The 27,495-nt window shown below is 44.1% G+C and overlaps 1 protein-coding gene across 2 annotated transcripts in view; it reads right to left on the bottom strand.

The window, feature by feature from the left end:
- TBC1D12 (TBC1 domain family member 12) overlaps nucleotides 1-27,495 on the bottom strand; it is a 127,529-nt gene that overhangs the window by 16,795 nt on the left and 83,239 nt on the right. For both annotated transcript variants that reach the window (XM_068255226.1, XM_068255225.1), the window contains 5 exons: nucleotides 21,933-22,048; nucleotides 19,671-19,753; nucleotides 6,103-6,220; nucleotides 5,307-5,413; nucleotides 3,667-3,747 (listed from right to left, as the gene is read on the bottom strand). In XM_068255226.1, coding sequence (XP_068111327.1) covers nucleotides 3,667-3,747; nucleotides 5,307-5,413; nucleotides 6,103-6,220; nucleotides 19,671-19,753; nucleotides 21,933-22,048 — 505 coding nt within the window. The remainder of the gene's footprint in view (nucleotides 1-3,666; nucleotides 3,748-5,306; nucleotides 5,414-6,102; nucleotides 6,221-19,670; nucleotides 19,754-21,932; nucleotides 22,049-27,495) is intronic.

Below are 27,495 nucleotides of genomic sequence, written 5' to 3' on the forward strand. Positions count from 1 at the left end.
GTTATCTACAGCTGTTAGCGAACATTCGTTAACGATTCGGTAACGATTCGCTAAAACGGAAGAAAGTGCAATTCATGAAAAAGAAAGTGGGCGTGGTTTAGCGTTACATTTAGGATTCGTTATCTCCTTCACTGCTCTGTCGTTATTCCTGTCAGATCATTGCTGACAGAGAAGATGGAGCCATTTGAAGTGGTTATGTATCAGCTGAGAGTGATTCAAAGGCGCAGAAGGGCAAGAATAAGGTCTGCAACCATATAAATTTGTAAGAGAATAGATTTATTTGCTATAACACGACATCTGCATTTCTCTTGAATCATCTTGTAAGAGAACACAGGCAGTGCCAGGGTTAACTAATTTTGCTAGCTGCACTATAATTTTTTAGAAAAGGCTCCTATCAAATTGTGGGATTGTCCCAACCACTTCCAGAATCCTGGTCCAGGTGTTAAGCCCTATTCAGAATGTTGCTACGTAGTGCTCAAAGGACTGCCTTTTACCCACAATTCCATGGGAATCTTATGGCCTTGTGTTAAATTACCGCTGTAAAATGAAAATATCGACACGTTACCGAATGTTTACCGAATTGTTATCGAATTCACACCGAATGCCGAAAAACCTTGATGAATACAACTAGAAATCGCTAAACTTCGAATTCGGTAATTTAACAAACTGGAAAAAGTTATCTCAAAGACAATGATGAATCGAGGCCATAGTAAACTTCTGACCTAGTAAACTACTTTTCCCAGTCCTTTGGAGATTAATAGCAATTCCTTTTTTGCATAGTGCTTTTCTCCTATCAGGGTCAAAGCGCTTGTGAGGCATCCACTAGAGCAGTGTTTCTCAACACGTAGTTCGCGGACCCCAGGGGGTACGCGAGACCCCAGCCGGGGGTACGCAGCCAGGAGGGGGACTCAGTGCAAAACGGGGGAGCATGCCCACACATAGCGGCGGGGAGGGGGTCCACTCCCCCCTCCCTCACCTGGGCTCCCCAGTCAGCGCTTTCCCCCTCCGACACATTAACAGCGGCGGCATGGTAAAGGGAACGTGGCCTTACTTACGCGCTCCACGCCGGAGATTCTTCTCTGTTAGCGATGACGCTGCTTCCTGTTTATCAGGAAGTTGCGTCAGGCTCAAAGAAGACCGGACCTCCGGCGTGGAACGCAGAAGTTTGCATTCCTTTCACCATGCCGCTGTAATGAGTCGGAGGGGGGAAAGCGCTGATGGGGGAGCCCAGGTGAGGGAGGGGAGGAGTGGACCCCCTCCCCGCCGCTGTGTGTGGGCATCGCTCCCCTCTCATGCGCTGCATCCCCCTCCTGGCTATACTTGGGGCACCTATGCCTGGCTATACTGGGGGGCACCCACACCTAGCTGTACTTGAGGTGCGTGTCCCATTACATCTGGCGTAGAAGTAACACAGCATTTCAGCAAAAGAACATCATACCAACAGTAAAATATGGTGGTGGTAGTGTAATGGTCTGGGGTTGTTTTGCTGCTTCAGGACCTGGAAGGCTTGCTGTGATAGATGGAACCATGAATTCTACTGTCTACCAAAAAATCCTGAAGGGGAATGTCCGGCCATCTGTTAGTCAACTCAAGCTGAAGCGATCTTGGGTGCTGCAGCAGGACAATGACCCAAAACACACCAGCAAATCCACCTCTGAATGGCTGAAGAAAAAAAAAATGAAGACTTTGGAGTGGCCTAGTCAAAGTCCTGACCTGACTCCTATTGAGATGTTGTGGCATGACCTTAAAAAGGCGGTTCATGCTAGAAACCCCTCAAATAAAGCTGAATTACAACAATTCTGCAAAGATGAGTGGGCCAAAATTCCTCCAGAGTGCTGTAAAAGACTCGTTGCAAGTTATCGCAAACACTTGATTGCAGTTATTGCTGCTAAGGGTGGCCCAACCAGTTATTAGGTTCAGGGGGCAATTTCTTTTTCACACAGGGCCATGTAGGTTTTGAGGTTTTTTTTCTCACTAAATAATAAAAACCATCATTTAAAACTGCATTTTGTGTTCAATTATGTTGTCTTTGACTAACGGTTTTTGATGAGCAGAAACATTTAAGTGTGACAAACATGCAAAAGTATAAGAAATCAGGAAGGGGGCAAATAGTTTTTCACACCACTGTATCTATACTGGAGGCACCCATGCCTGACTATACTAGGGGCACCCATACCTAGCTATACCTGGGCCACCTATACTTAGCTATACTGAAGGCACCTATACCTGAGGCACCTATACCTAGCTATACTGGGGCCACCTAAATCTTGCTATACTGAGGGCACCTATACTGGGAAGGGGGGGGGGGCACCTACACCTAGCTATACTGGGGCCACCTATACCTAGCTATACTGGGGCCACCTATACCTTGCTATACTGAGGGCACCTATACCTAGTTGTGCTGGGGGCACCTATTCCTAGCTATACTGAGGGCACCTATCCTGGGGGGCACTTATACCTAACTATACTGGGGCCACTTATACCTAGCTATACTGAGGGCACCTATACTGGGGGCACCCATACCTAGCTGTACTGGGGGCACCTATACCTAGCTATACTGGTGGCACACATGCCTGGCTATACTGGGGGCACCCATACCTAGCTGTACTGGGGGCACCTATACCTAGCAATACTGGGGGCATCCATGGCTGGCTATACTGGGGGGCACCCATGGCTGGCTATACTGGGGGGCACCCATGGCTGGCTATACTGGGGGGCACCCATGGCTGGCTATACTGGGGGGCACCCATGGCTGGCTATACTGGGGGGCACCCATGGCTGGCTATACTGGGGGGCACCCATATCTAGATGTACTGGGGTACCCATGCCTTGCTATACTGGGGGCACCCATGCCTAGCTATACTGAGGACACCTAAACCTAGATCTACTGTGGGCACCCATGCCTGGCTATACTGGGAGCACCTATAACTAACTATATTGGGGCCACCTATAACTAGCTATACTGAGGGCACCTATACTGGAGCAGGCACCTATACCTCGCTATCTATACTAGGGGCACACACACACACGCACGCTACTTGGTAGGGGGTACTTGGCTCGAACTGAATTGCGATAGGGGGTACTTGGCTCAAAAAAGTTGAGAAACACTGCACTAGAGCACACTCAGTAGGCAATAGCAGTGTTAGGGAGACTTGCCCAAAGAAACTCCTTACTGAATAGGTACTGGCTTACTGAATAGGAGGAGCCGAGATTTGAACCCAGGTTCAGGTAGACCGTTTACTAGAACAAGTTTATACTGTACCTGCTAAAATCCTCCTGCAGGCATTTTCATGATGCTGACAAGTGATCTGACCTCGGAGTTAAAAGTGAATGACTGCCAGAGCCAGTGAAATCACTAGCATGTCAGTCAGCACATCTCTCCGAGGCTGCTAAAAGCACCAGCCAGGAACCAAACATCTCCTGCTAAAGCACAGCTATTCATTCGTGTATTTCAGCACTTTCCAAGTGTGTGCCGTGAGGCTGGACTCAGCTGAGTCTTGCTGAAACTTTTACATAGCTACAAAGGGCTTGGTGGGAACTCGGAGGAAACGACCCCTGCCACTGGGCAACAGTGTAAATAAATCTGTATAAATAAAGTTATGCATGAAGAGTCTAGAGTATTTTACCGTCTGCCCTACATGATGGAAATAAAGGGAAAGAAGTTACCTTCTGTCTCCGTTTCTGAGCCTGTCTCGCTGAAGCATTTCCATCTCTCCTTAGCTCTAGACAGAAAAATCTCATAAAGCTCTGAAAACAAAGCAGACAGTTATTATAAAGGACGATGACACACAGCATTAGCCTAGGTTCACAGTCATACCAGGCATTTGGCACCAATGACATTCTAGCGGCTAGCCAATATTATCCTAGTTACACAACACATGAATCAATAGGACGCAGTCAGAGTGGAGGAAGCCATGTTTACTGAGGGCTTCCTTACCAGTTGGGCATGAATTTACCTTATTCTCAATTAGTAAGCCTTTTATTTTGCCAAGTAAGTCCCCTTTAACAGATCTGCCAAAATCAAACCAACAAATGTCCACTCAGGTAATACCTTTAATGACTGTACATAGTTTTCTTGCGAGCTTTTGAAACTTTATAATTTCTTTTTCAGGCATGTTAGAGAACAGTTACACTATGTAGAGTTAGTCTTTACAGGTATTAACTGAATGGACATTTATGTTAGTTTGATGTTGGCAGAAAGTACAATCAGCATCAAAACCAAAGCATACAGGTCCTTTCACATTTAATGTGTTGGTATGCGTTCGTATGCATTTTTTTCATAGCAGTGCATTGTGAAAAAGCTTTCAGTTAAGGCCCATATAGTCGGAACTGAGCCATAGGAAAACATGGGCATTACTTTGAAAATCAGTTTTCTTTCAGTTATAACTGAGAGCAATTGATTAAGTGTAAAAGGGGCCCTAACTTTGCTTATTTTCAGATCAACAGAATACCTAAACAGCTTGGGGTGACCTAAAACTACTGCGAAAGAATATGAGACTAAAAGAGACCATAAAAAGCCTTATATTCAGATCCCAACTCCTCTCTCACACACTCATGTCTTCAAGCCACTAGGATATATGGAGGTATATGGAGGCTGCAATATTTATTTCCTTTTTAGCAATACCAGTTGCCTGGCTGCCCTGCTGATCCTCTGCCTCTAAAACGTTTAGCCATAGACCCTGAAGAAGCATGCAGCAGATCAGGTGTTTCTGGTACTTCTGTAAAATCTGACAAGATTAACTGCATGCTTGTTTCTGGTGTTATTCAAACACTACTGCAGCACAATAGACTGCAGGGCTGCCTGGCAACTGCTATTGTTTAAAAGGAAATAAATATGGCAGCCTCCATATACTTCTTGCTTCAGTTGTTGCTGCGCGGTAGAGTGGACCTAATTGGGCTTGGCAATTTCCGCCAGAGCCAATCGGAAAGCAACTAGGAAGGTAAATATTTACATTGCAGCTGTTCGGAGGCTGCCAGCAATGGATCCCGGAGGATGAAGAGGACGGGGAAGCGTCTTTAGAATCCAGGGGCTTCCCCCTCCCGAGGCAAGTATCCCCAGGGGGTGTTTTTTTCCATTACAGATTATCATTAAGTGTTCATAAGACTACAGTCTATGATCTTCTTATGTTACTTCTTTTTTGTCTAATAGGAAATGTTCAGAAACCTGCTGGCAGACATTTTTTTTGACCCAAACATGTGATTTGATCTCAATGGGAGAAATCACTAGCAGAATCAACCCTGAATCCATCTGTCAGGAATCACTTGTGCTATTGGTTGCTATGGATCCTTGGCATCGGAGCACTTACCTGGAGTGATATTCAGCTCGTTCCCTATAGCCAGGCTCCATACTTTGCCACGGACACTTGGAGGTAAACCTTGCCACCAAAGGTCACGGACTCTTCTTGTATTTCGCCTAAAACAGAAGGGAGAATTTCAGTGGCTCTACAGTGGAAATGTCCTCTTTGTTTTAACTGATTAGCCACACGACTAAGTATGAAGCACAAATGATTAGTTTTATGGAAACCATCTGAAAGGATTGATTGTTTTAGTTTCATTTTTTCATGGAGCCTTATCAGTCACCAAACTATTAACTTAACATATGAACTGAACAAATTTAAATCATCCAGTAAGAATGTATTTAGCGTATCCATCTTGTTTTTAGTGTACATTGTCAGATGTAAGAGAAATGTCATTTGGGAAAAAATATTTCTGCTGGTTTCCATCTTTTTGGTTTCTCTTCGATGCCAATGGTGCCTCACTTCTGCCCTTTTTTTTTTAATTATACTCCGCTCAGGGTAAATTTACTGCTCATTTAACAGATTACTGTCCCTTCCACAGCAAATATCAACTGGGCAACAGGCTTATGTCAGTGTTGACCTACAAAAAAAAAAAGTGGTGATGGTCTGTTTCAATCAGCTTCTGGCCATAGTGACCGTATCTTATCTAAAATGGAAAGTTTACATTACTACAAAATGTCAAAAACAAAACAAATAAAAATGTTGATCATTTCCCTATGCCAAACCAATAGTCTTGCCAGAGATCCCCACACACCATGGTTTTCATCCTCTGTGTACCTGCAGCCAGAACTGCACAAAAACTTACACGGCATCCCAGTTTGGCAAGATTTCACTGTTCCAAATCACCATGGCGCTGGCAATACTTTCCTCTTGCTTAAACCTCTCTTTCATTTGCTTCTTCCTCCTCTGTGCCTCTTTTACTTCTGCAGAGAAAACATTTCATCAGTTTCATACAACACTGGAACTTTTTTAAATAATTGCATTGACAGGTATAAAATATTTACAAGCTCCTTTAAATTATAGCAAAGAAATGAACAGCGCTACTTAAAGAGGAACTCCAGTGAAAATAATTTAATATAAAAAGGTGCTTAATTTTTACAATAATTATGTATACATGATTTAGTCAGAGTTTGCTCATTGTAAAATCTTTCCTCTCCCAGATTCACATTCTGACATGTATTACATGGTGACATTGTTACTGTGGGCAGATTATGTAGCTGTTCTGGCTTTAACAGACAGCTATAAACAGCCATTTCCTGTGTGTGTCATTGTTACATTGTGGCAGTTTGCCCAGAGTACCGTACGGTACCAGAGCCTCTTGTGGGAGGGGTTTCAGCACAAAATCAGTCATACAGCGCCCCCTGATGGTCTGTTTGTGAAAATCATTATATTTTTCATGTAAAAGTGGGTATCAGCTACTGATTGGGATAAAGTTCAATTCTTGGTCGGAGTTTCTCTTTAAAAACAGATGAATGCTTACCTGCAAAAATCTGTTTTTAAGTAGCGCTGTTCATTTCTTTGCTATGTTTGATTTAATTCTGGTCAGCTGCTCCCACTTGTTAGTTTTTCTTTGGTGTATATGCAGAGCCTCTGTTTGGGTTCAAGGTGCGTTTGTAGTCTCTGGGGGGGCTCAGCGCATCTCTGAGCTGAGGCCATTCAGAGGCGGCCTGGTGATGCGCTGATCCCACTTTTTCTGCGCAATCCTTTAAATTATACTTGCATAGGAGTTGTGCAAGGTCTTTCCGCATGTGTACTGCTTTGTAGGGAAATATGGTTTCAAGTGTCCATAGTAATCACCATACCCATACTACTGACCAACAAAAATCTATTAACCCTTCGCACTCTCACATGCAAATGTTCAGACAAATGCATTCACAGATTCACTCATCCAGGCACAACTGTTATCCCTACAGCTAAGTTAAAAGCCAGGGTTTTAGTTCACAGAAGAATGCATTCTTATGCTTAGTCACCTACACTGCGCAGAAGTACCCAGGTAAACATAGGTGTCCTAACTCTGGCCCTGTAACATGCATAGTGCAGACATGCAACCACATTCATTGCATCAAACCTATCAATGGATTAGGAGCACACATCCTGACGTCCTCTCCTGGGACAGATAGTGCATCTTACCAATCGCACAAGGGAGCGAACGTAATGTATCCATGTGCACCATGCGCATACACCAGCATAAGCTGTGTGCATGCTGACAAACAAATACAGGGGAAGGAGGGAGTGCCACAGGGGTCAGTAACAAGAACAAAATACATATATCCAGGCACATCGCATCTAGTTAGGACATACTACTGGCCATACTCCACAATTTCTGCACAGTTCCTATTCACCAATCAAAGTGCCTGTGATCGATGACCATCGGTATCAATGAGATGCTGTGGTCATTGATAAAACGAAAGTGAGAGCATACGCACATTATTTCCTGAGTACTGATCACAGGTAGGCATCTAGAAGCCAAATAGTAAAATTACACCCTACATACATTTCAGCAAAAATACATTAATTCCTCATTAAAATGAACCTCTTACCTCCACCACTCTCCCCTAGTTACCAGAAAAGAAAAAAAAAAAAACACACACACACGTCAGACTGTGTCCTCCTTTGCCCTGTCTATGTCTCGGAGCCCCCTTTGCCTGTCTATGCCTCTGTGTCCCCCTTTGCCTGTGCCCCATCCCGCCAAAGTAGGTGACATTTACTGTCCCAATTGGCATTAAGGAGCGGCAGGAGTTGGGTCCCACGACGAGGAGCAGAGGATATGGGAGTCCTAGGTGCAGGCGGTGGTTTCAGCTTGACGGGACATTCATCAGCCTCCAGACTCCGTTTTGACTGGAAGCAATAGTCTTGGAGGCGGGACCATGGCTCAGTCATTGGGCCAATCACTACAGTCTCTCAGTAGCAGCGAGTAAACGTAATAACCGGGACAAATGCGCAACTAAAATGTGTGGGTTTTATCCACAGTAGCAAGTTTTATTTTAAAAGTATAATAGTAGAAAACCGAGAATTTTTTTTCCATTTTTTTTTTCTTATTACTCCTGTTAAAATTCATTTAGAATAAAATAATTCTTAAAGACACACCATGCAAAGAAAGCCTTATTTGTGGTGAAAAAAGTTATAGATCATATTGTGTCATAAGTAGTAATAAAGTTATTGCCGAATTAAAGGGAGGAGCGTTTAAAGGTGAAAATTGCTCTGGTCTATAAGGGGCAAAACCCCTCAGTGGTGAAGTGGGTAAGCTTCAAACCAGTGCTCTGCTCTGAGTTGGTTGAACGAGACTCTAGGATACCAAACTGATCCAGTAGGGATATCTAAACTGAGTGTGATCAGGATGGGTGTAATAAAAGGGGCGGCACAAGAGTTTCTGAATAAAGAGGTTTAAGTTTCAGATGAATGATGCCCCATGCCATGGATACTTTAAATTAAATTTGAATTAAGGCATGACATGACTTAAAAATCTTCATTATTTCCATATACCAATGAGCAATAGATAGTGGTTCTCAGTAAATGACATTATCTTCCACTGCAAGGAAGCTCAGTGACAGCTCAGTGAAGAAAGACTGATTTCTGTGAGGGCAGACAATGCACTCAGGAGCATAAAACAAGCCTTTTCATCAAAATAAATTTCTCAGTTAAGTAATTGCACATCGGAGTGATAAAGAAGATTGGAAGGTCAGTGAATATTTGCAGAGCGTGATTTATTCCCCTCGTTTCGCTGTTCCCCATCATTACTTTCCTACAAACCGTTTCTGCCAGACGCACTACTGCTGGGTACAGATGATGAACTGTACTGAGCAGGAAAGGCTCCCAGTGGTGCTTCTCTATGTAAAGCCGCATGGGGTTTGCGGGATTGATATTACCTTCAGCTGAGGCTTCATAAGCATACTGGAAACTGTTTAGTCATCGCAGTTTTTAAACTAGCTATATTTCCTCCTTAATCTTTCATTTTAGGCTGGTGCCACAGTCATCTGTCTCACTAGAACAAGCATTTCATGTACAGGAGAATCATTTCCTAATAAGTACCAGAGGAGGCAAAGCCGTACAATCACAGGAGACAAGACAGAGTTAATAGTGCAGTTTGTAGAGAGCGTAGCCATACTTCTAGCAATGATGGGCAGATTCAACCAAGAGTCAAATCGCTAATAGAATCGGATTGTAGAGAGATCTGTCGGCTGCCCATACACCGCAGGGCGATTCATGATCAATTTCATGTTGAAATCGATCAGAAATCTGTCTTGTGACACCGCATCCTCCACCTCGCCGCCTGATGTGATCCAAAATATGGATCGCCCTGCTCCTGGCAGCGTTAATTAATATCCCCCCCCCCCTCTGTGGACTCTGGGGAAATACACAATTCGGCTTACAGCCATTACTGGTGGCCGATAGTGGTGCATGGTGTGCCCAAATTTTGCCTGTCTTGTTTGGGGGACCCCTTATTAAAGGGGACCCAAATTACATCAAAAAGTACTTCCCCATCCAAACCTATCCCCACATATGTGGGTAGTTAACTCCATATCCCAAAGTAGGAGGGCTTTTCAAAAAGTGTTTGTTCCCCTCAGATGCATCCCCCCACCACAACAAAATGATCAATAGTCCCCCCTTCAGATTTGTGAAGTCGTCCCCAATATGCCACCCAGCTTGCATCAGAGTAACCGTAGCAGTGCTGTGTGGACTTAAATGTGAGTTCAAAGCTACTTCAAGGTGTTGGCAGTGTAAGGGGGGAGATCCACACACATCTCCACTTTTAAGTCTATGTTCACGTTAAAGGAAACCTGAAGTGGAAAACTATTGTGACAATCTGTAAAACTAATCCTAAATAGAACTTTCCTGAAGTCTTCGATTCTCAGTTTCACTTTAGACTTGAAAAGCTACGTTAGAAGTTTTAACGGCCATTGCGATGTTAATTGGTTCATTCAGCTCCCACACAGAGAAATGCCAACTTAATAGAGCTTTAAAATTTTAGATTCGGCAGAAATTAAATGCTTTTTATGTTACATACTTTCAAATCAATAAGACTGTTCTACGCAAATTAGAGGAGTCGATGGAATCAAACTGTCTTCGGAGGAGACAATTATTCCATGGCTAAATTAGAGCTGTTCCCACGGACGCTTTTACGGTGTTAAACGCAGCGTTTTGGACGCAATGTTTTTTGGGATCTACCGCCATCCCATTCAAGCGAATGGGAGCATTTAGGGATGGGGCTTTTGCAGACTTTCATGAAAGCCTGACTGTTTATCCCGGCATCACGTCTCGTATGCAACATGCAGCTTTCAGAGGCGGTGAATGCTGGGAAATAAGTGTAGGGACCCGAACCGCTAGCCTTGAAAGCTTCCCAAAAGCTTTTAAAAGCTAGTGGTTAAACGCCAGCCTTTGAACCCGGCGCCGAGCGAAAGCTTGGCAGACGTCCGTGTGAATCAGCCCTAAGGATCTCATGGCCAACTTCATATGATCTCTAAAAGGTGGCCATTAATTGTTCAATTTCTTGAACTATCGACTAGCCAATCCAATACATGTTAACTTCTTGTTATTGGACACAATCGATCGCTCGGGAAATAGGGCCAATAGTAGCCACTTTTTTAAATCATTCATAGGACCCTGATGACAAAAACAAAGATTGTGTACAAGACAACCTCCCCCCTCCCAAAAATAAACACACATTCACAACTATTTTGATCCTGCTGTATTGCAAGAAAGTAGCTGTGAAAATATTTATCCCACAGCAATAAAGCTGCTCATTTAGCTGAAGCAACTGCAGCGTGAAAGCAAAACAATTATCCAGTTTGCCACAATGCGAGCAGCACAGATAGAGCTATTTAGAGGAGGGAATGTAGCCTTGAAAGGGCTGCTCTATTACTTTCACCATAATGCATCTCCGATGGATCCAGTCAGAAGGGCAGACGCCCAGAGCCTTGATTTAATTACAGGCAATGCAATGCTTCCAGCAGTACACAAAGCATTTATTACAATCTGTGACCTTGCAATCCCTTAAATCTCAATCAATGCTGGTAACACTGCTGGCTGTTCACGATAACAGAAGCAGAACAAGAGCACAACGCATTCAATGGCCTTTTATACAGTGGATGATAACGTTGCTATTTATAAGCCAGCGGCCATGCAAATCACGACAGGATATTAAACCATAGCTTGTACTTGTATCGTGCGTGCAATAAAGAATAATGGTAAAACATGAGTGAACTGTGTAAAATGTGTAGAGCAATTCTACTTTACAATTCTCACATGATTTCACAGATAAATTACATTCTTGTGGATTAAGCAAGGTCAACAATGCCACTGAAAATGGTCCATAAGGTTAGCCTTCCTCTTCCTGCCACTCATGAATGACTAGAGAGGAGCTTTACATTTTCATGGCTTTCCATGCTAATTTCCACTAACTTGAAACATAGCCAGTTAAGGCTAGTTAATTAACCAGCTGCCAGCTAATTAATCATCATGTATAAAGCCTTGTACACACATCCAATTCTGAATGGCTCATCACTGGCCAAATTTTACCACTTCCATGTTCATAGTATTCAAAGTCTCTGTTGGCCCTCACACTTGGGGCCACCGCTAGGTACAAGCGACCCATGCGGCGGGGCTTGGGGCCTCACCCTTTGCTGGGGCCTCTGTTCGGCTGCCCTGTGCTGTGTCTGGACTCAGAAGCCACCTGCTTTTCTCTGCATACTGCAGCGCCTTCGAGCATTCCTAGTGTGCAGCGGGCAGCTAAACAGGATGTCATAGAGGGAGCCCCAGGTAGGCTGCAGCTATCAGCTGATCAGCAGTGGCAGCCGTACACAAACCTTACAGCCTGGCCTGCCCTCCTGAACCTATTGAAAGCATGGATGGGGGCCTGATGAACTGACATGTCACGTCAGTACCTGTGTACACTGCAACCCCATGGCAGAGCGAGACTTCCGAGGACTTTGGTAGGCGGTAGATGCGTAGGTCCACCCAGGCAACAGACACTTGTGGTGCAGACAGGTGAAAGGAAGGCATCCTATGGTAAGAATCCAGTGTCTGTTTTCCCAGCATAAGGTTTGGAAAATGTGCACTGCCCCGAGAATGGTCCATATTGACATGATAGCATCATGCAGTTGGCTCCACCCACATATGGCTACACGCATTTTTTTTTTCACCGTTGTATGGGGCCACAAAAAACAGGAGCACCCCTGCTCACTGCATGGCGGTGGTAAAATCGGTCAGTGATTGGCCAATCAAAACTGGATGTGTATACCAGGCTTTGGGCCTAACCGATCCCATTCTATGTCAGTGGAAATTTGCATAGAAACCTGGAACTGAATCTCAAAACGAGTGACTAGAAATGTATACATTTTCAATTGCACTTACGTTTTTTTTTTCAATCTAGAAATTGGATTCTAGAATTGCCTAAACATTTAATAGTGGAAATCAAGAGATGTGTGGGTTAATGAACATCTGAAACCACACATGAGGTGAGAATGGTGCATCCGGACAAAGCAGATTCCCACTTCATGTTAATATCACCAAGAAAGCAATGGATCTGCCCCATCTGTGCTAAATCGCTGTGCTGATAATGGCCTCAACAATATATGCGTAGTGCCAGTACCCCCCAAACAGGTCCAAAAAGATTTATATCACCATTACCAAGTTTTGACACGTATGAACTATTGTTAAAGTGGATCCAAGATTAACTTTTACTAATTGCATAATCGTGTTCCTTTCCTATTGTTTATAGGGCATTCCTCAAGCCAAATACTTTTGTTTTTGTTTTAATACTCTAATTCCCTATAAACTAAACAAGCCTCGCCCACAGCTTTTCACAGAGCCTCGGCATTTTCAGACAGTAGCAAGGGCTCATGGGAGCTCAGCTGGGCAGGAGGAGGGGGAGGTATTACTAGCCAGAGATTTCAGAGGCAGAGCAGAGGAGGGATTAGGTTTTTTCACAGGCTGAGTGCTGAAGATGCAGATAAGATTGGCTATGTGTAATGTTTACAAACAACATGCTGTTGTATCACAGGAAGAAATAATCTTATTCTATTAAAGCTGTTTGCAGTTAGATTTGCTGTGTAAACTATCTAAACTTTAGATAAGATATATAGACAAGTTACTTGTTATAGTTAGTTTTTCATCTCGGATCCGCTTTAATCAGATTTCATCTTCCGCTAAACATGAAGGAAAATGCCCTTTTATTTTGTTCAGATATAAATTATTATTGAGAAACAGTGGGGCATAATGTGACATTACAATTGACTATACACTTGTAACGATCGGTGTCAGCACACAGAGAGAATCTGATTATTGGTGATCTGCAGTATCACCAAGAATGCAGATATACACCTGATTATGGATGATCTGCAGAATCACCAATAATACAGATATATCACTAACCTCTGAACACCTATATAGTGTGAGTGTTTGGTGCAACAGTAATAACTTTGAGTAAGGATCACCCGAGGAGCAGGTGGTCCTTGGCAGTATGAGAAATACCTCCCTTTGGAAGTGCAGAGATCTTGCGGCAGCCTGAGACATCCAAGGGGGCGGAGTCCCAGGCTGAATAGCAAGAAGACCCGGTGGCTAGTGACCCCTGGAAGATCGGCGTCACAAGCAGGTCTGGAGAATGACACAAATGCTAATACAGTTCCCTAGTCTTGGATGCGAGGTCCGTGGTCTCAGCACCCTGGAACTAGTCTGGAGTATAACACAAATGATAATACAGTTCCCTAGTCTTGGGTGCGAGGTCCGTGGTCTCAGCACCCTGGAACTAGTCTGGAGTATAACACAAATGCTAATACAGTTCCCTAGTCTTGGATGCGAGGTCCGTGGTCTCAGCACCCTGGAACTAGTCTGGAGTATAACACAAATGATAATACAGTTCCCTAGTCTTGGGTGCGAGGTCCGTGGTCTCAGCACCCTGGAACTAGTCTGGAGTATAACACAAATGATAATACAGTTCCCTAGTCTTGGGTGCGAGGTCCGTGGTCTCAGCACCCTGGAACTAGTCTGGAGTATAACACAAATGATAATACAGTTCCCTAGTCTTGGGTGCGAGGTCCGTGGTCTCAGCACCCTGGAACTAGTCTGGAGTATAACACAAATGATAATACAGTTCCCTAGTCTTGGATGCGAGGTCCGTGGTCTCAGCACCCTGGAACTAGTCTGGAGTATAACACAAATGCTAATACAGTTCCCTAGTCTTGGGTGCGAGGTCCGTGGTCTCAGCACCCTGGAACTAGTCTGGAGTATAACACAAATGATAATACAGTTCCCTAGTCTTGGATGCGAGGTCCGTGGTCTCAGCACCCTGGAACTAGTCTGGAGTATAACACAAATGCTAATACAGTTCCCTAGTCTTGGATGCGAGGTCCGTGGTCTCAGCACCCTGGAACTAGTCTGGAGTATAACACAAATGCTAATACAGTTCCCTAGTCTTGGGTGCGAGGTCCGTGGTCTCAGCACCCTGGAACTAGTCTGGAGTATAACACAAATGATAATACAGTTCCCTAGTCTTGGGTGCGAGGTCCGTGGTCTCAGCACCCTGGAACTAGTCTGGAGTATAACACAAATGCTAATACAGTTCCCTAGTCTTGGATGCGAGGTCCGTGGTCTCAGCACCCTGGAACTAGTCTGGAGTATAACACAAATGATAATACAGTTCCCTAGTCTTGGATGCGAGGTCCGTGGTCTCAGCACCCTGGAACTAGTCTGGAGTATAACACAAATGATAATACAGTTCCCTAGTCTTGGATGCGAGGTCCGTGGTCTCAGCACCCTGGAACTAGTCTGGAGTATAACACAAATGATAAACAGAAGTAATCTGGCTCAGTGTATATTCCCAGGTCCTCCTGGTTCAAACACACTGTAGGATCTGACTAAGGTCTGAATGCTTCCACGTAAGTGTTCGCAATGGCAGACAACCAGCAACTGGCAAGCAAGCTGTATATATAGTTGCAGGACTCTGCCACCCCGCCCGAGCCACTCAGCCAATCAGGAGTACAGCAGGAATCAGCTGATCGTCCTGATCAGCTGATACATCTCCTGTTGGTATAAAGGTCCTGACTTCTGGCGCGCTCGCGCGTAGCTCTCCATCCATCTGTGTGAACTAACAGACCCAGCCACACCAGATGCACGCTGCTGTGTGCAAACCGCCGTGTTGGACGCGGAAACAGCCGCCTTACTGCCAGTACATGCGGCGGCTTTTCCGCGATCTCTCACAACACTGCATTAATTAGCACAGACTAGATAGTTGTCCCAGTCCTGTAACCATTTTTCATGGGTTTTAAAAGATTTTTTTTAAATTACATTGGGATTCTTCCATCAATAAAATGTATATATTGTAACAGTTTTGGGAGTGCATTCTCAGCGCAGGCCATCTTGGCACAAGGGCTCACCCTGCTACTGCACAAACTCCGTGCCGATTACTATTCCCCCTCCGAGTTGATTTACTAAAATGTGCAGCGCCCAGCTGACACTCCAGGCATCAAAATCAGACATGCAGCGCTGGCACCTAAAATCAGCTGCTTCGGTTTTTGTAGCCTCGTATTTGTAATCAATTATGGGATAATTGGTCTTTGGTGTATCTATCTATGCTCCTTAGCAACCAGTAATAATATGTTGCTAGTCAGTGATGTAACGGACCGGTACACAATAGAGTCATCAAATAAAGAAATAAAATCTGGATTTGGCATCAGACACATTTCTGAAGATGGTCACCAGTGTGATCTGTTTCAGACAACGGAATAGTTAAATGTAGTAGTGAAGGCCTGAAGCGATCTGCTTTGCTTTTCACATATGTCTTTGCTTCTCAACGTAACGTAATAATGTTACTAACCACTGACATGTGTGACCTACTACATATAGAGTACACAGTAATGAAAAAGTAATGGTAAAGCAAATGTGCCCTCCGGGGTAATGTTTTTTGGATTCTAACGTGGTAATGTTCCTAACCGCTTGCACACTCTTCAGCAGATACCTCACTCTTGTCCTCTATCCCGCCTGAAGCCACTGTCTCCAGCCTTGCTCTGGGTCCTGCTCTTCATTGCTTCATCCGGAGAGGCTGGAGGTACAGCTGCTACAGACACAGACGGTGGGCAAGAGGAAGGCATCAGCTGAAGTAAAAAGCCCAGCGAGCCCTGCAGTGAGGGGAAAAAAAACACTATCATAATGGGGATTTGTGGAGTAACCTAGAGTGAACTGGCAAGAGGGGAAATAAACATGACGACAGGGAAGTAGTGTATCAAAGAAATCAGTTCTCCTAAAAAGGAGATAAAAATTGATGGCTAGTTTTATACTCCAGTAGGACCTGCTACATTCAGAAAACATGGCCATCAAACAATGGACAGGAAATAAGAATCTGGAATGAAAACTCTAGTCAACTCCTGGACTGCCCATAAATGATCTGTTACAAAGAACATGGTGACCATAAAAAGACTGATGCAGGCCATATTATTGATGTAACCTATGTGAATGAGATACGAAGTAGAGGAGTTCTGGGGGGGAAAAAACCTTCCAAGCAGGCGAAGAGTTGCCAGACATTGTACTCACAGGCAAAGTCTTACCATCTCCTAGACTCAACCCTTCCCTTTCCATTCCCACCAGGCTATCCCAGATATCTCCTCCCTTGACCTGTCTTCCAGCTAGTGATGAGTTAGTGACAACGATCGGCACTGGCAGGCTTTTTTTTTTATTCACCAACAAAAGAAAATGTATATAGCGCTGCCATATTACACAGCTCTGTACAGAGGATAGTCTTGTCACTTAACTGTCCCTCGGAGGGGCTCACAATCTAATTCCGATCATAAATGAAAAAAAAATAAAAATGCAGCAGCAATCAAATACCACCAAACGAAAGCTCTATTAGTGGGAAGAAAAGAAGGTAAAAATAATTTGGGTGCTAAGTTGCTAAGACCGAGATATAAACCGTTAACATTGTGAAGTGCCGAACTGTAAAAAAAGGCCTGGTCACTAGGGGGGTATAAACCTCTGGGGCTCAAGTGGTTAGGCCTCTTCCACATTAGACAACGCGTGCCCGAGCCGGTTGCTACACGCGTTGAATAGGCTGCGGGTGTCGTCGGGAATCTGCGGTGCGACGCCAAGTAGCGGCGGTAGTAATTAATTAACCCAACGGGAAACCGCTGATTCCTGACAATACAATGCTCCCGGGTGCGTCGCAACGCATCGAAACGCAGCGTCGGGTGTGAAGGGTAAAATGAAAGTCTATGGACTTTCTATTTACCTTGGTCAGCTCAAAGTTTCGACTTTGTGTTGAAACGCTGGAAAAGGGCTCTAGTGTGAAAGAGCCCTTAAAGGAAAAAAAAAAGAACCTGGTCCTAAATGAGCTGTTCTTGAGAGGCTCCTGAAATGCTGCTCATTCAGTTAGCTTAGGATAGGTCTATGATAGTGGTACAGTCTTTCCAGCTGATATAGCATGGCATTCGAGTAAGTTGGGATTGTCCTATCGAGTGTAGGGAGCCTGTGTTGCTTCTTTCAGTCAGCCAGTTTAAAAATCTGGCTTTTCAGACAAAAGTCAAATCTGCAGAGAGGAAGAGGCAAACTTGTTGAGATGTTCCCTCCTACTCTTATCCCTTAAAGTGAACCAGAGACGAAGCACCCTCATGTATTTTACCATATATATCAGTGGGAACATTAGAGAAGACACCTACCCTGCTCTCTGCGTCATCCTTCACTGCTCAGCTTGCTAGTTATCAGCCCTGATAAAATCCCAGACTGAGCATTCAATCTGGCTTTGCTCAGGAATCATTATAGCCGAGTCCTTATAGCAGAGCCAGAAGGGGGCAGGCTTGGGCTTAAAAAGACATCAGAAAAGACAGACTCCACTAGAATGATTCTTGAGCAAAGCCAGACTGAATACGACATCAAGCCGCGACCAGACACTTAACGCAGAGAGAGTGGGATGCCGGCCAGAGCAGTGGGGAGCGACGATTGTCGGGGGAACGTCAGGAAAGAGAGTCCCCATCCTCTTCTTCCCCCCAGACCAGACCAGCAATTTAGTATAAGGAAGATGATGCCTAAGATGCCAATAGTCATCACAACGATCGCCCGCGGATCGTAGTGATCACGTGATCAGATGCCAATCGCAATGGCTCCTGATCCCAGAGGGGAGAGGTCACCTGTCATTTGACAGCGTAATCTCCCCTCTCGGGTGTGTACGATCGCGTCGGGAGAAGAAATGGCAGGTGGCGAAAATCCTACGCCGCATTAGGCTTAGACAGTCACAAGTGCGACGTAGGATTTATTACACGCGGTCCGCAAAAGCATAAGATAGCTTTGGCTCAGGTGTACTTAAAGGCAGAAGAATGTCAGCTACTCACCCAGATTACAGGACTAGTCCTCTTTATAATGATCAACAAAGATGAAATGTCAAATGAGCAGCTACAATCCAACGCAATGGTATGTCATTTTACATTTGAATTTCTAAAAGCTATGTCAGCTGTGTTACAGAAATCATTTTGTAAAATCAAATAGCATTTCAGTTTCCAACCAGCACTGAATATCCTGAAGGTCATGTTTGCTGAATTAGTAATTTTTCAAACTCAGAACATTTTAGTGTTATCTATAAAGTATATCAACTGAATAACACCCCTCTTCCTGCAGGAGTGATCCGGTGCAAAGGGTAGCAAGTCTAAATGAGCATTAACATGTACAAGCATTTAAAAAGACACCAGGGCCCCCAAAAACAAAGCTCAGCAGGCTGTATGCAGCCCACGAGTTGTACTTAAATGAAACCTGAACCGAAAAAAAAAAAAAAAATGAGTTGGGCTTCTACATTTTACGCGTTACAGGTGCAATGCGTAAAATTTTGTGTGTCTGGCCCCTCTGTTTACTCTGGGCTGCGTGTGCGCGCCATTACACCAAGCGTCACATGTTAATCATGTGATGCTTGGTGTATTGGAACGCACACGCAGCCCAGATTAGACGGAGGGGTCTACGTGCTTTTGAGCTGATTGCTATGCGCCGGCCAGAAGTGAAGAGGGGAGGACATACTGCGCACACAGGGCGCAGTATGTCCAGGTCAAGGTTCAAGCAAGTCGCCGGGACACCGGCATGAATACTACACGAACGGCAGCAGACGGAGGGGGCAGGAGGAGGTGTCGGTATGTACTTTTAACCCCCCACACACTGCAGCCATCTTTATTTTCAGCTGTAGTATCCTTTAATGGTATGTATTTATAAAAAAAAAAAAGAAAAAAAAAAGAAAAGAAAAGTATGTAGATGTAATTTTACTATTTGGCCACAGGATGTCCTCTCAGCTTCCTGAGTGTACTGTTAGTACGCTAACAGGAAGTAATGTATGTATTACTTTTGTTATTACAATGACCGCAGGCATCTCATTGATGCTGGTGATTGACAATCTCATTTTTTTTAAATACACACCTCGTTTCTTTGCCTCTGCTACCATCTCATCATATTCCTGGCGGTGACGCAAGGTTTCATGGACGGACTTTGCAGGGAGATTTCTGAAATGAAAAAGAAATGTGGAGATAAAAAACAAATGTATTGTTACTTTAGAACTTGGGATTCAAACTGCTCAGACTGGCCCCCAAGATCAATTGCTTATCACAATTTATAGAGAGGGGCTCAATGAAACCCATTAACAGATGCCATACAACCTAGGCTGCAGCACTCATTGAAGTCTATTCATGCACCCAGCTGTCTTTGGCCCTGGACCCACTACGGGTGCTTTGCGGCAAACGGCAGCCACTGATGCAACTGCTCCCAATATGCTGCAAGCAGCAATTTGCGATTGCTCAGCAATTGCAACACTGCGTGTGGGATCACTCAAATAGAGATCCACTGGTGTAGCACTTTGCCGATCGCTAAGTGCTGCAAAACTTGCAATTCATAGAAAAATGACAGAATGCAGGTTTTGTTTGGTATCAGTTACGTATGCAATCAGTAAAAGGTCGATAAGTATGCAATAACCTATCAGTAAAATCAGCAAGCTGCGTTAATTTACTGTGTAAAACCTCAAATCATGATGCATTATGGGTAGGATTTGGAAGGTTTATAGTCATGTGAATTTTTAATAGAAAATGCAGGTCCGTGAACAATTTCACGTCTGCCACATTGGTATTTTTCTCCAATTGTGGACCCATAAGTTTATAGCTTAAACCTACATTACCATGCAGTTCCTGCAGCGCAGCGGAAGTCAAACCTATGGCTATGCGCGTTTTTTGAACGAATCGCCGCAGTTTAACGCACCGCACATGCGCGGAAGTGCCATTTAGTATAAGGAAGATGATCCTGGCACTCCCATCCGGAATCTCTCACACATTTTGTTTTTAAAACATATGAGAGATGCATGTCCATCTGCCCGGTGATCAACTTCTGCTGCCCCCACAGCACATTCCGCCCTCTGTCCACCCGCACCCTACAAGTCCACCTGCCCAGTGATCAACACAGGCGTATACAAGGAGCTAGTGGTAGTGTTCGCACACTATCTGAACCGATCCACTAATCTGACAGGGGGGAGCTGCCTCACAACCGCCAATCAGCGCTACTCTTTTCTCTGCTTCGTCTTCTAATTGGACCCGATGGTGGCGGGAGCATTGGGTTCAGAGAAGAAAGTAGTGCTGATCGGCAGTTCTGGAGCAGCGCCCCCTGCCTGACTGGTGGATCGGTTCAGATAGTGTAGTGTGTGAATACGTCCATTGGCTGCTTGCATCCGCTTGTGTACTTCAGGTCAGGGGCAGAGGACGATCAACAGGCAGCTAGACATGTGTGGGGGCGGGGGGTGGCTGTGGACAATCAACAGGCAGTTGGACATGGACAATGCTTGTTTGTAAATGTTATTGTTCATTGTAAATTCAGGGCTAAAGCTTGCTTTGAATAAAGTCGTGAATCAAAATCACAATTTGACAGAAAAATGGCAATTCAATCTTTTCCCAAAATCGTTCAGCCCTAGTGAGCGCTATAGTGTCACTTCCTGTATGGCCTGCTGCCAAACGGGGATTACCGCGGGAATCCCCCAAAGGCCTGTTTTTGGCGGTGCAGCCAATCCAGAGTGTGACGCTGGCCTGAGGAATTCCAGCAAGCTCTATATATTTTACCAAATCTGAGATGCGGTGAGCAATACCCACTGCTACATATAGGTGAAAACGGAACAGTAATTTTCACACAGACACTCCCACTTTTTTCTAAATTAATTCCATTTTTGACCGAACCAACGCTGCACTTTTTATCAACCTTTTACCGCATTCAGTAAGAAGCTTCAGCATTTTTCTATGAATCACAAATTTACACCACCAACTTTGAAAAATTCAAGGCATGACTCCCCAACACTGCAGGGTGGCCTCTTGAGCGCGTCCCAGTGGCTGCAGCTCTTGAGTGCTTTGAGTCCGGAGAACGGCGCTATACAAATGTTCATATCAGATTATAAAAATTACCAAATGTGTTAACACTTTCTGAAATGGAAGCCATTGTGCACACATGGCCAACGGCATGATGATATCTGCCCAACAGTCGTCTGATGCCTGATATCAATCACTGGTCATGTCGTTTGGCTACATTTTTGCACGAGTGACGTCCAACAAATCGAAATCTGTAGTTTGTTGGACATTTCATTTCAAAAGACTTAAATTGAGCAAGTCATGCCACCAAGCAATCATCACAGAAGAAAATTACTACAAGACTCACGCAGGTCGATCTTCTAATATAAGTGCTGTTGTTGAGAGTGGTTCAAATTCAAATTTTTTACGTCTTGCTGACTGTGCCTGGCCCTTACACGTCCTCCCTGTGCGTGCTTCATATTCCTGCAGCAATGGAAAACATAGGTTATCTCAGCTTTACTCTTCAGTGTTGCATCATTTTAAAGGTTTATTTTTATCCTAAAATATTAATACCAAATCAATTCTAGATTTCTTTTTGTGAGGGACATAAAAAGTAATATTCTAGGTATAATAAAAGATACAATCCAGTTCATATAAAGTTGGAATTCTGTGTGAAAATGTAAATAAACGCTGAAATGATATGAAAATCATTTAAACCCTACATATACTTTGAAAAGGACTAAAAAAAAAAAAAAAACAAAGCAAATGTTGAAACTGAAAATGTGTTTAATAAAAATGTTCTTTTTAAATTTGATTGCCAGAAAAACATTAAAAAAAAAAAAAAAAAACTGTCCGCAAAAGACTGGAAAAATTGTGTAATGCTAAAGAAAAAAGAAAAAAAAGAGAAAATAAATTACCAGTATACTCTTACATTTTTAACCACTTCATGCCCTGGGCTGAAGGGAACAACTGCACCTGTGCCCTCCCCGCGGTACACATGCACTTTTATTATTGTCCTATTGGCCTTAGAGGTGCACAAATAGGATATTGATAAAACCTTCACATTCTTAACCACTTCCAGCAATATGAACATTTAGAATCTACAGTACATATTTGTACATCCTGGAAAAAAAAAGTCTCTCTATGCAGGAGACAGGGTTGAAAGCCAATACTGGATGACAGCGATTAGGGATGATCAATGAGATGCAAATAACTCCAAGTTCATGCAGGATTATGTTAATTTTGTATGCAAATTTACACCGCTTGAAAATGGAGCAATCAAGCCCCACCAAACATTTAAGTGTACCTGTGACTCTTAAAACGCAAAATAAGATACTTACCCCATTAGAGAGAAGTAGAGGATCGCTGTTCCAACGTTGGGACCCTCTGGACCTATTTGACAAGCCCAATAGGCTTGCACAGCCACGCTCCTGTCCATTTACAAGCTGGGCCGCACTGTGTAGTCGCAAGACGGCCTGTGCTGGTGCATTAGCATTGAGTTGCTCATGCGTAGCTTTTCCTCCATATATGAGCGGCTTCATGCTACTGCACAGGAATGAGCTATCAGTGTGCCTGCACAGTGTGGCTGTGAAGATAGAAAGGGTCCGGGCTGGCAGCATAGGGGTTGTGGAGGATTGGATGTGCCTTCGGAGGATCCAGAGGCTTTCCTTTACTGAGCCAAGTATGTAACTTTTGTGTCTATTTAAGTCGCAGGTTTGCTTTTAAGCAGGAGGGTCAGCCATACTATGCCAGGAAAAAAAAAACACTTAAATACTTGATCTACTTACATAACAGATGTATTGTACTGTCCATGTTTTGATTTCAGTGAATTTTATAAAGTAAATGAAGAGAATTCTGTTCCTGACAGTCTCCATGTCTTTTTCCCATTGCCTGAAGCTAAATCCTCATGACACTTATTCCCTTAGTTATATTCCAATCTGCCGGGTCGAGCTGGCTTGCTTTCTAACCAGTGTGAGCACCAGATCAGATTTCAGCCAGGCCTGTCACACTGCAGTGCGCTCAGCCCAATCAGAGAGGAGTAGGAATGTGGGAGGTAAGATGATAAGCTTCCCTCTCTCACTGTCCTCAGCATTAGGGAGACCATACAGCCTGGGTAACGGAGATAAGATAATTACAGCAGAGACATTTCTGACTAGATTGGAGAGCTTGCACTGCAGGGTGAGATTACTGGCAGCATTACAAACACAATTGAGTGTTTAAATGGAATTTGATTTTGTGGCTGACAATCCCGCTTTTAAAACAGAGGAAACCACAAACATCGCTGTAAATTGAAATTACAGTAAGTGTTGCAGTCTGATAAATCAAATTGTTTTTTAAAATCATAGGTGTGGTCACCTACAGGCTAAAGGGGAGAAATACCAGCTAGCTTCTTAGCAGCATATAGACCAATTGCCAGCATTTGTGATGGTATGGGGATGAACCATTTAAATGGCATGAGTAGCTTGCATATCTAGGAACTTATTAATACCGAACAATAAACACGGGTTTTGGGGCAACATTCACTAAAATCTACATACAGTGAAGGCCTTGTTCATTACAACAATGCTTAAACGCATTCAACACGTATTACAAAAGCATGGATCTGTTGTGAAAGTCTCGTTGCTACTCCAGTCCAGATTTGACACAAGAACATTTTTGGGCATTATGAAATTAACAATATGAAAAAGACCCCAAACTGTTGAGCAGCAGAAATCAAACACCAGGCAAGAACGAGACAACACTTAAAGCGGACCTGAACTCAGAACTTCCTCTCTGCTCTAAAAGATAAGCAACAGCATAATAACCTTTACAGAAAAACAATTCCTTGTTACAGCTTATAGAGCTCCTTTAGAGATGCTGCAGTTAAGTTACTTCCTGGTTTCCTGGGAGCACAGAAAGGGTTAACCTCTTGTGTTTACATATTAGTTTTCAACTCGACAGACAGCTGGGAGCTTAAATGACACCAGCTCATTACTTGCTGAGAAGGGAGCATTAGACAGGCTGTTCTCTATAAATGCATGCATGGTGAACACTGGATTTATCAGTGTTCTTTTTTCCTGTGCAAGAGTTCAGATCCGCTTTAACTTTCAAGATTACTATAACTGGCCTCAACTACCACATATTTAGTAGTTTTTGGCCTGGTTCACACTGGTCAGTGTTCTCTCCAGGCTTTTTTAGCTGGGTGCTCCACCCGGCTATCTTTGGTGAGCACCCGTCTGTCATCGGCTCTCCTCCTCCTATTCTGTAAGCTGAGTTGCACACAGAAGCACCGGCCCTGCATCGTCTCATCACACTCCACCCGGCTAATTTTTTCATGCCGCCTTGCTACCGTTTCATGCCACCCGACTGAAATGTTTTTCTAGTGAGAACACTGCTGGCAATTTAGTGACAAATGGATCCGTGGAAGCAGATGATTACTGGTTGATCGGATCAGTTTTCACTCCGTTGCCATTCAGCTGCTTCCGTTCTGTTTCCCCACATCCCCCCATCACCAAAGTGGATTTTTCTCCTTAGAACGGTCCATCTCTTCACTAGTGTGAAGAAACGTTCCATTTGCTCATTGCCCCCAATGCAGCGCTTCAGCTTCCATTCTGCTGGGCTCAGCGGTCCGGAAAAATTGCTGCAGGAGAAAACTTGCGTTCCGTTCAGTGGATTGTGCAGAACGAATCCCATTCGAACGGATGAATGTGAACGGATCCATAGGTTAACATTGGATCTGTTCCCATACATTCCGACTAGGTAACATAGTTTTTGTAACGCTAATGTGAACCTGGCCTAAAGAAAACATGAGGCAACACAGCGGCAAACATACCTCTGTCCCAAATTTGTATTAAAATGTGTTGCAAATAAATATTTGGAATACAGGATTTTCAAATCTTCAGATCATTGCATTATTCCTCTATATACAAGTTATACAATACACACTGTTCTTTGACTTGGGGTTGTAAGTTGTATATTGATCAAGCTATTTAGCAATTTACAAGCTTTACTATATGCACAGCAATCACATCTAGAACCTGCACATTCCTACGAACCAATGAAATGTAGCTGAACAGGTTTGTGAGTTTGAGACCGCAAATCGATATTATGGACAAGTGTAAAGCCTCTCCTATTACACGGAACTCATGACAGACTGGTTTGAGGAATGTATGATACCTAGTTAGGTCCATAAATATTTGGACAGAGAACTTTTTTTCTAATTTTAGCTGTATACATTACCACAATGAATTTTAAAGGAAACAACTCTGATGCAGTTGAAGTGCAGACTTTCAGGACCGGCTGCCTAACCACCCCTAAGGACCAGGTGATTTTGCATGGTGTGTGTGTGTGTGTGTGTGGGGGGGGGGGGGGGGGGGGGTTAGGCAGCATGGTGTCCACAGTGTGGCCAGGTGTCCCCCGTATTGCGGGCAGGCTTCACTCACCTCCCCCAGGCTCCAGCGACGAGCAGCTGTGGACCCCTCCGCTCTGGCCGGCATCCCCGCTTGTACTGCCGGTCAGTTCTGGGTCAGGGCTTGATGATGCCGGGACCAGATACTTACGTAAGAGCGAGCGGGGATGCCGGCCAGAGCGGTGGGAATGTCAGGAAGGTGAGTGGATCCCCCCCACTCTAACAGTGATCACTACGATCCGCCGGTGATCGTAGCGATCAAGTGATCAGGAGCCAAGCGCAATGGCTCCTGATCACTGGAAGAGATGTCAGCTGTCATATGACAGCTTACTCTCCCCTCTTGGGTGCGCACGATCACGGCGGGATGCTTTGTTTACTGCAACATTGAATTTACATCCAGTCAGAGCGGCAGCCCCACCTGCTGGACGTAGATTCATAATGTGTCGGTCCCCATCTGGTTAAAGAGGGATTGTCAACCACAAAATAAAATTCCATTTACCCACTGCTCTGTGTTTAATATGCAGCCTGCAACCTTACCCTGCATTGCAAGCACTCCAATCTATTCAGAAATGTTTCTGCTGTAATAAATCTCATCTTAGTCAGCCTGGCTCTATTTTTGCCATTGCCAACGAGAAGGAAGCTTGTTATCACCCCTCCTCACTGATTGGCTGAGGACAGTTCAGTGTGTCACTAGGCTGAAATCGGATCTTGCTGTGCTCATATGTTTACAAAGCAAGCTAACTAGAGCAGATTCTAGGAGTAAAAAAAAATATTGGCTTCAGTAATGGCTTCAGTCAGAGGGAACCAAAATAGCAAATGCCAAGAACAGAATTCTCTTTATGTACTATATAAAATTCCCTGAAATCAAAACGTGGACAGTACAATACGTGTTATGTAAGTAGAAGAAGTAGTTATCTATGTGTTTTTTCCCTGCCATAGCCCTGCTGCTTTAAGCAACAATCCCTTCATTTCAAGGGCTCAAAAGTAATTGAACAAATTAATTTCTGATACTTGGTTGAAACCCCTTTGCTGGCAATGACAGCCTGAAGTATTGAACTCATGGACATCAGATGCTAGGTTTCCTCCTTTTTAATGCTCTGCCAGGCCTTTAGGCCCCGTTCACATCTGAGCGGGAATTGTGCAATTCCCGCTCACCGCAAACCACTAGCATTTTTTTTAAACCACTTAGTTATTCTATGGCAGTGTTCTCACTAGGCGTTTTGCGATTAGCGATAATCACAAACTCGTTACATGCAGCGTTTTGGCGGCGATGTATAGAACCGCTAAGCGCGATCGCTCCCAGAATGCTACTTTGTCCAGTGATTTTTCCGCGCTAATCACGGAAAAAATCGATCCCGCAAAACGCTAGATTTTAGATGTGGACGGGGCCTTACTGCAGCGGCTTTCAGCTGCCGTTTGTTCGTGGGCCTTTCTGTCTGAAATTACTATCACTTTTACTAGTGAAATGCATGCTGAATTAGTTTAGAACCAGGTGACTTACTTGAACTTTTTAAGAATTTGTCAAGATCAGAATATAAAGAGG

Source organism: Hyperolius riggenbachi, chromosome 10 (genome assembly GCF_040937935.1).
Source record: "Hyperolius riggenbachi isolate aHypRig1 chromosome 10, aHypRig1.pri, whole genome shotgun sequence".
Lineage (NCBI taxonomy): Eukaryota > Metazoa > Chordata > Amphibia > Anura > Hyperoliidae > Hyperolius > Hyperolius riggenbachi.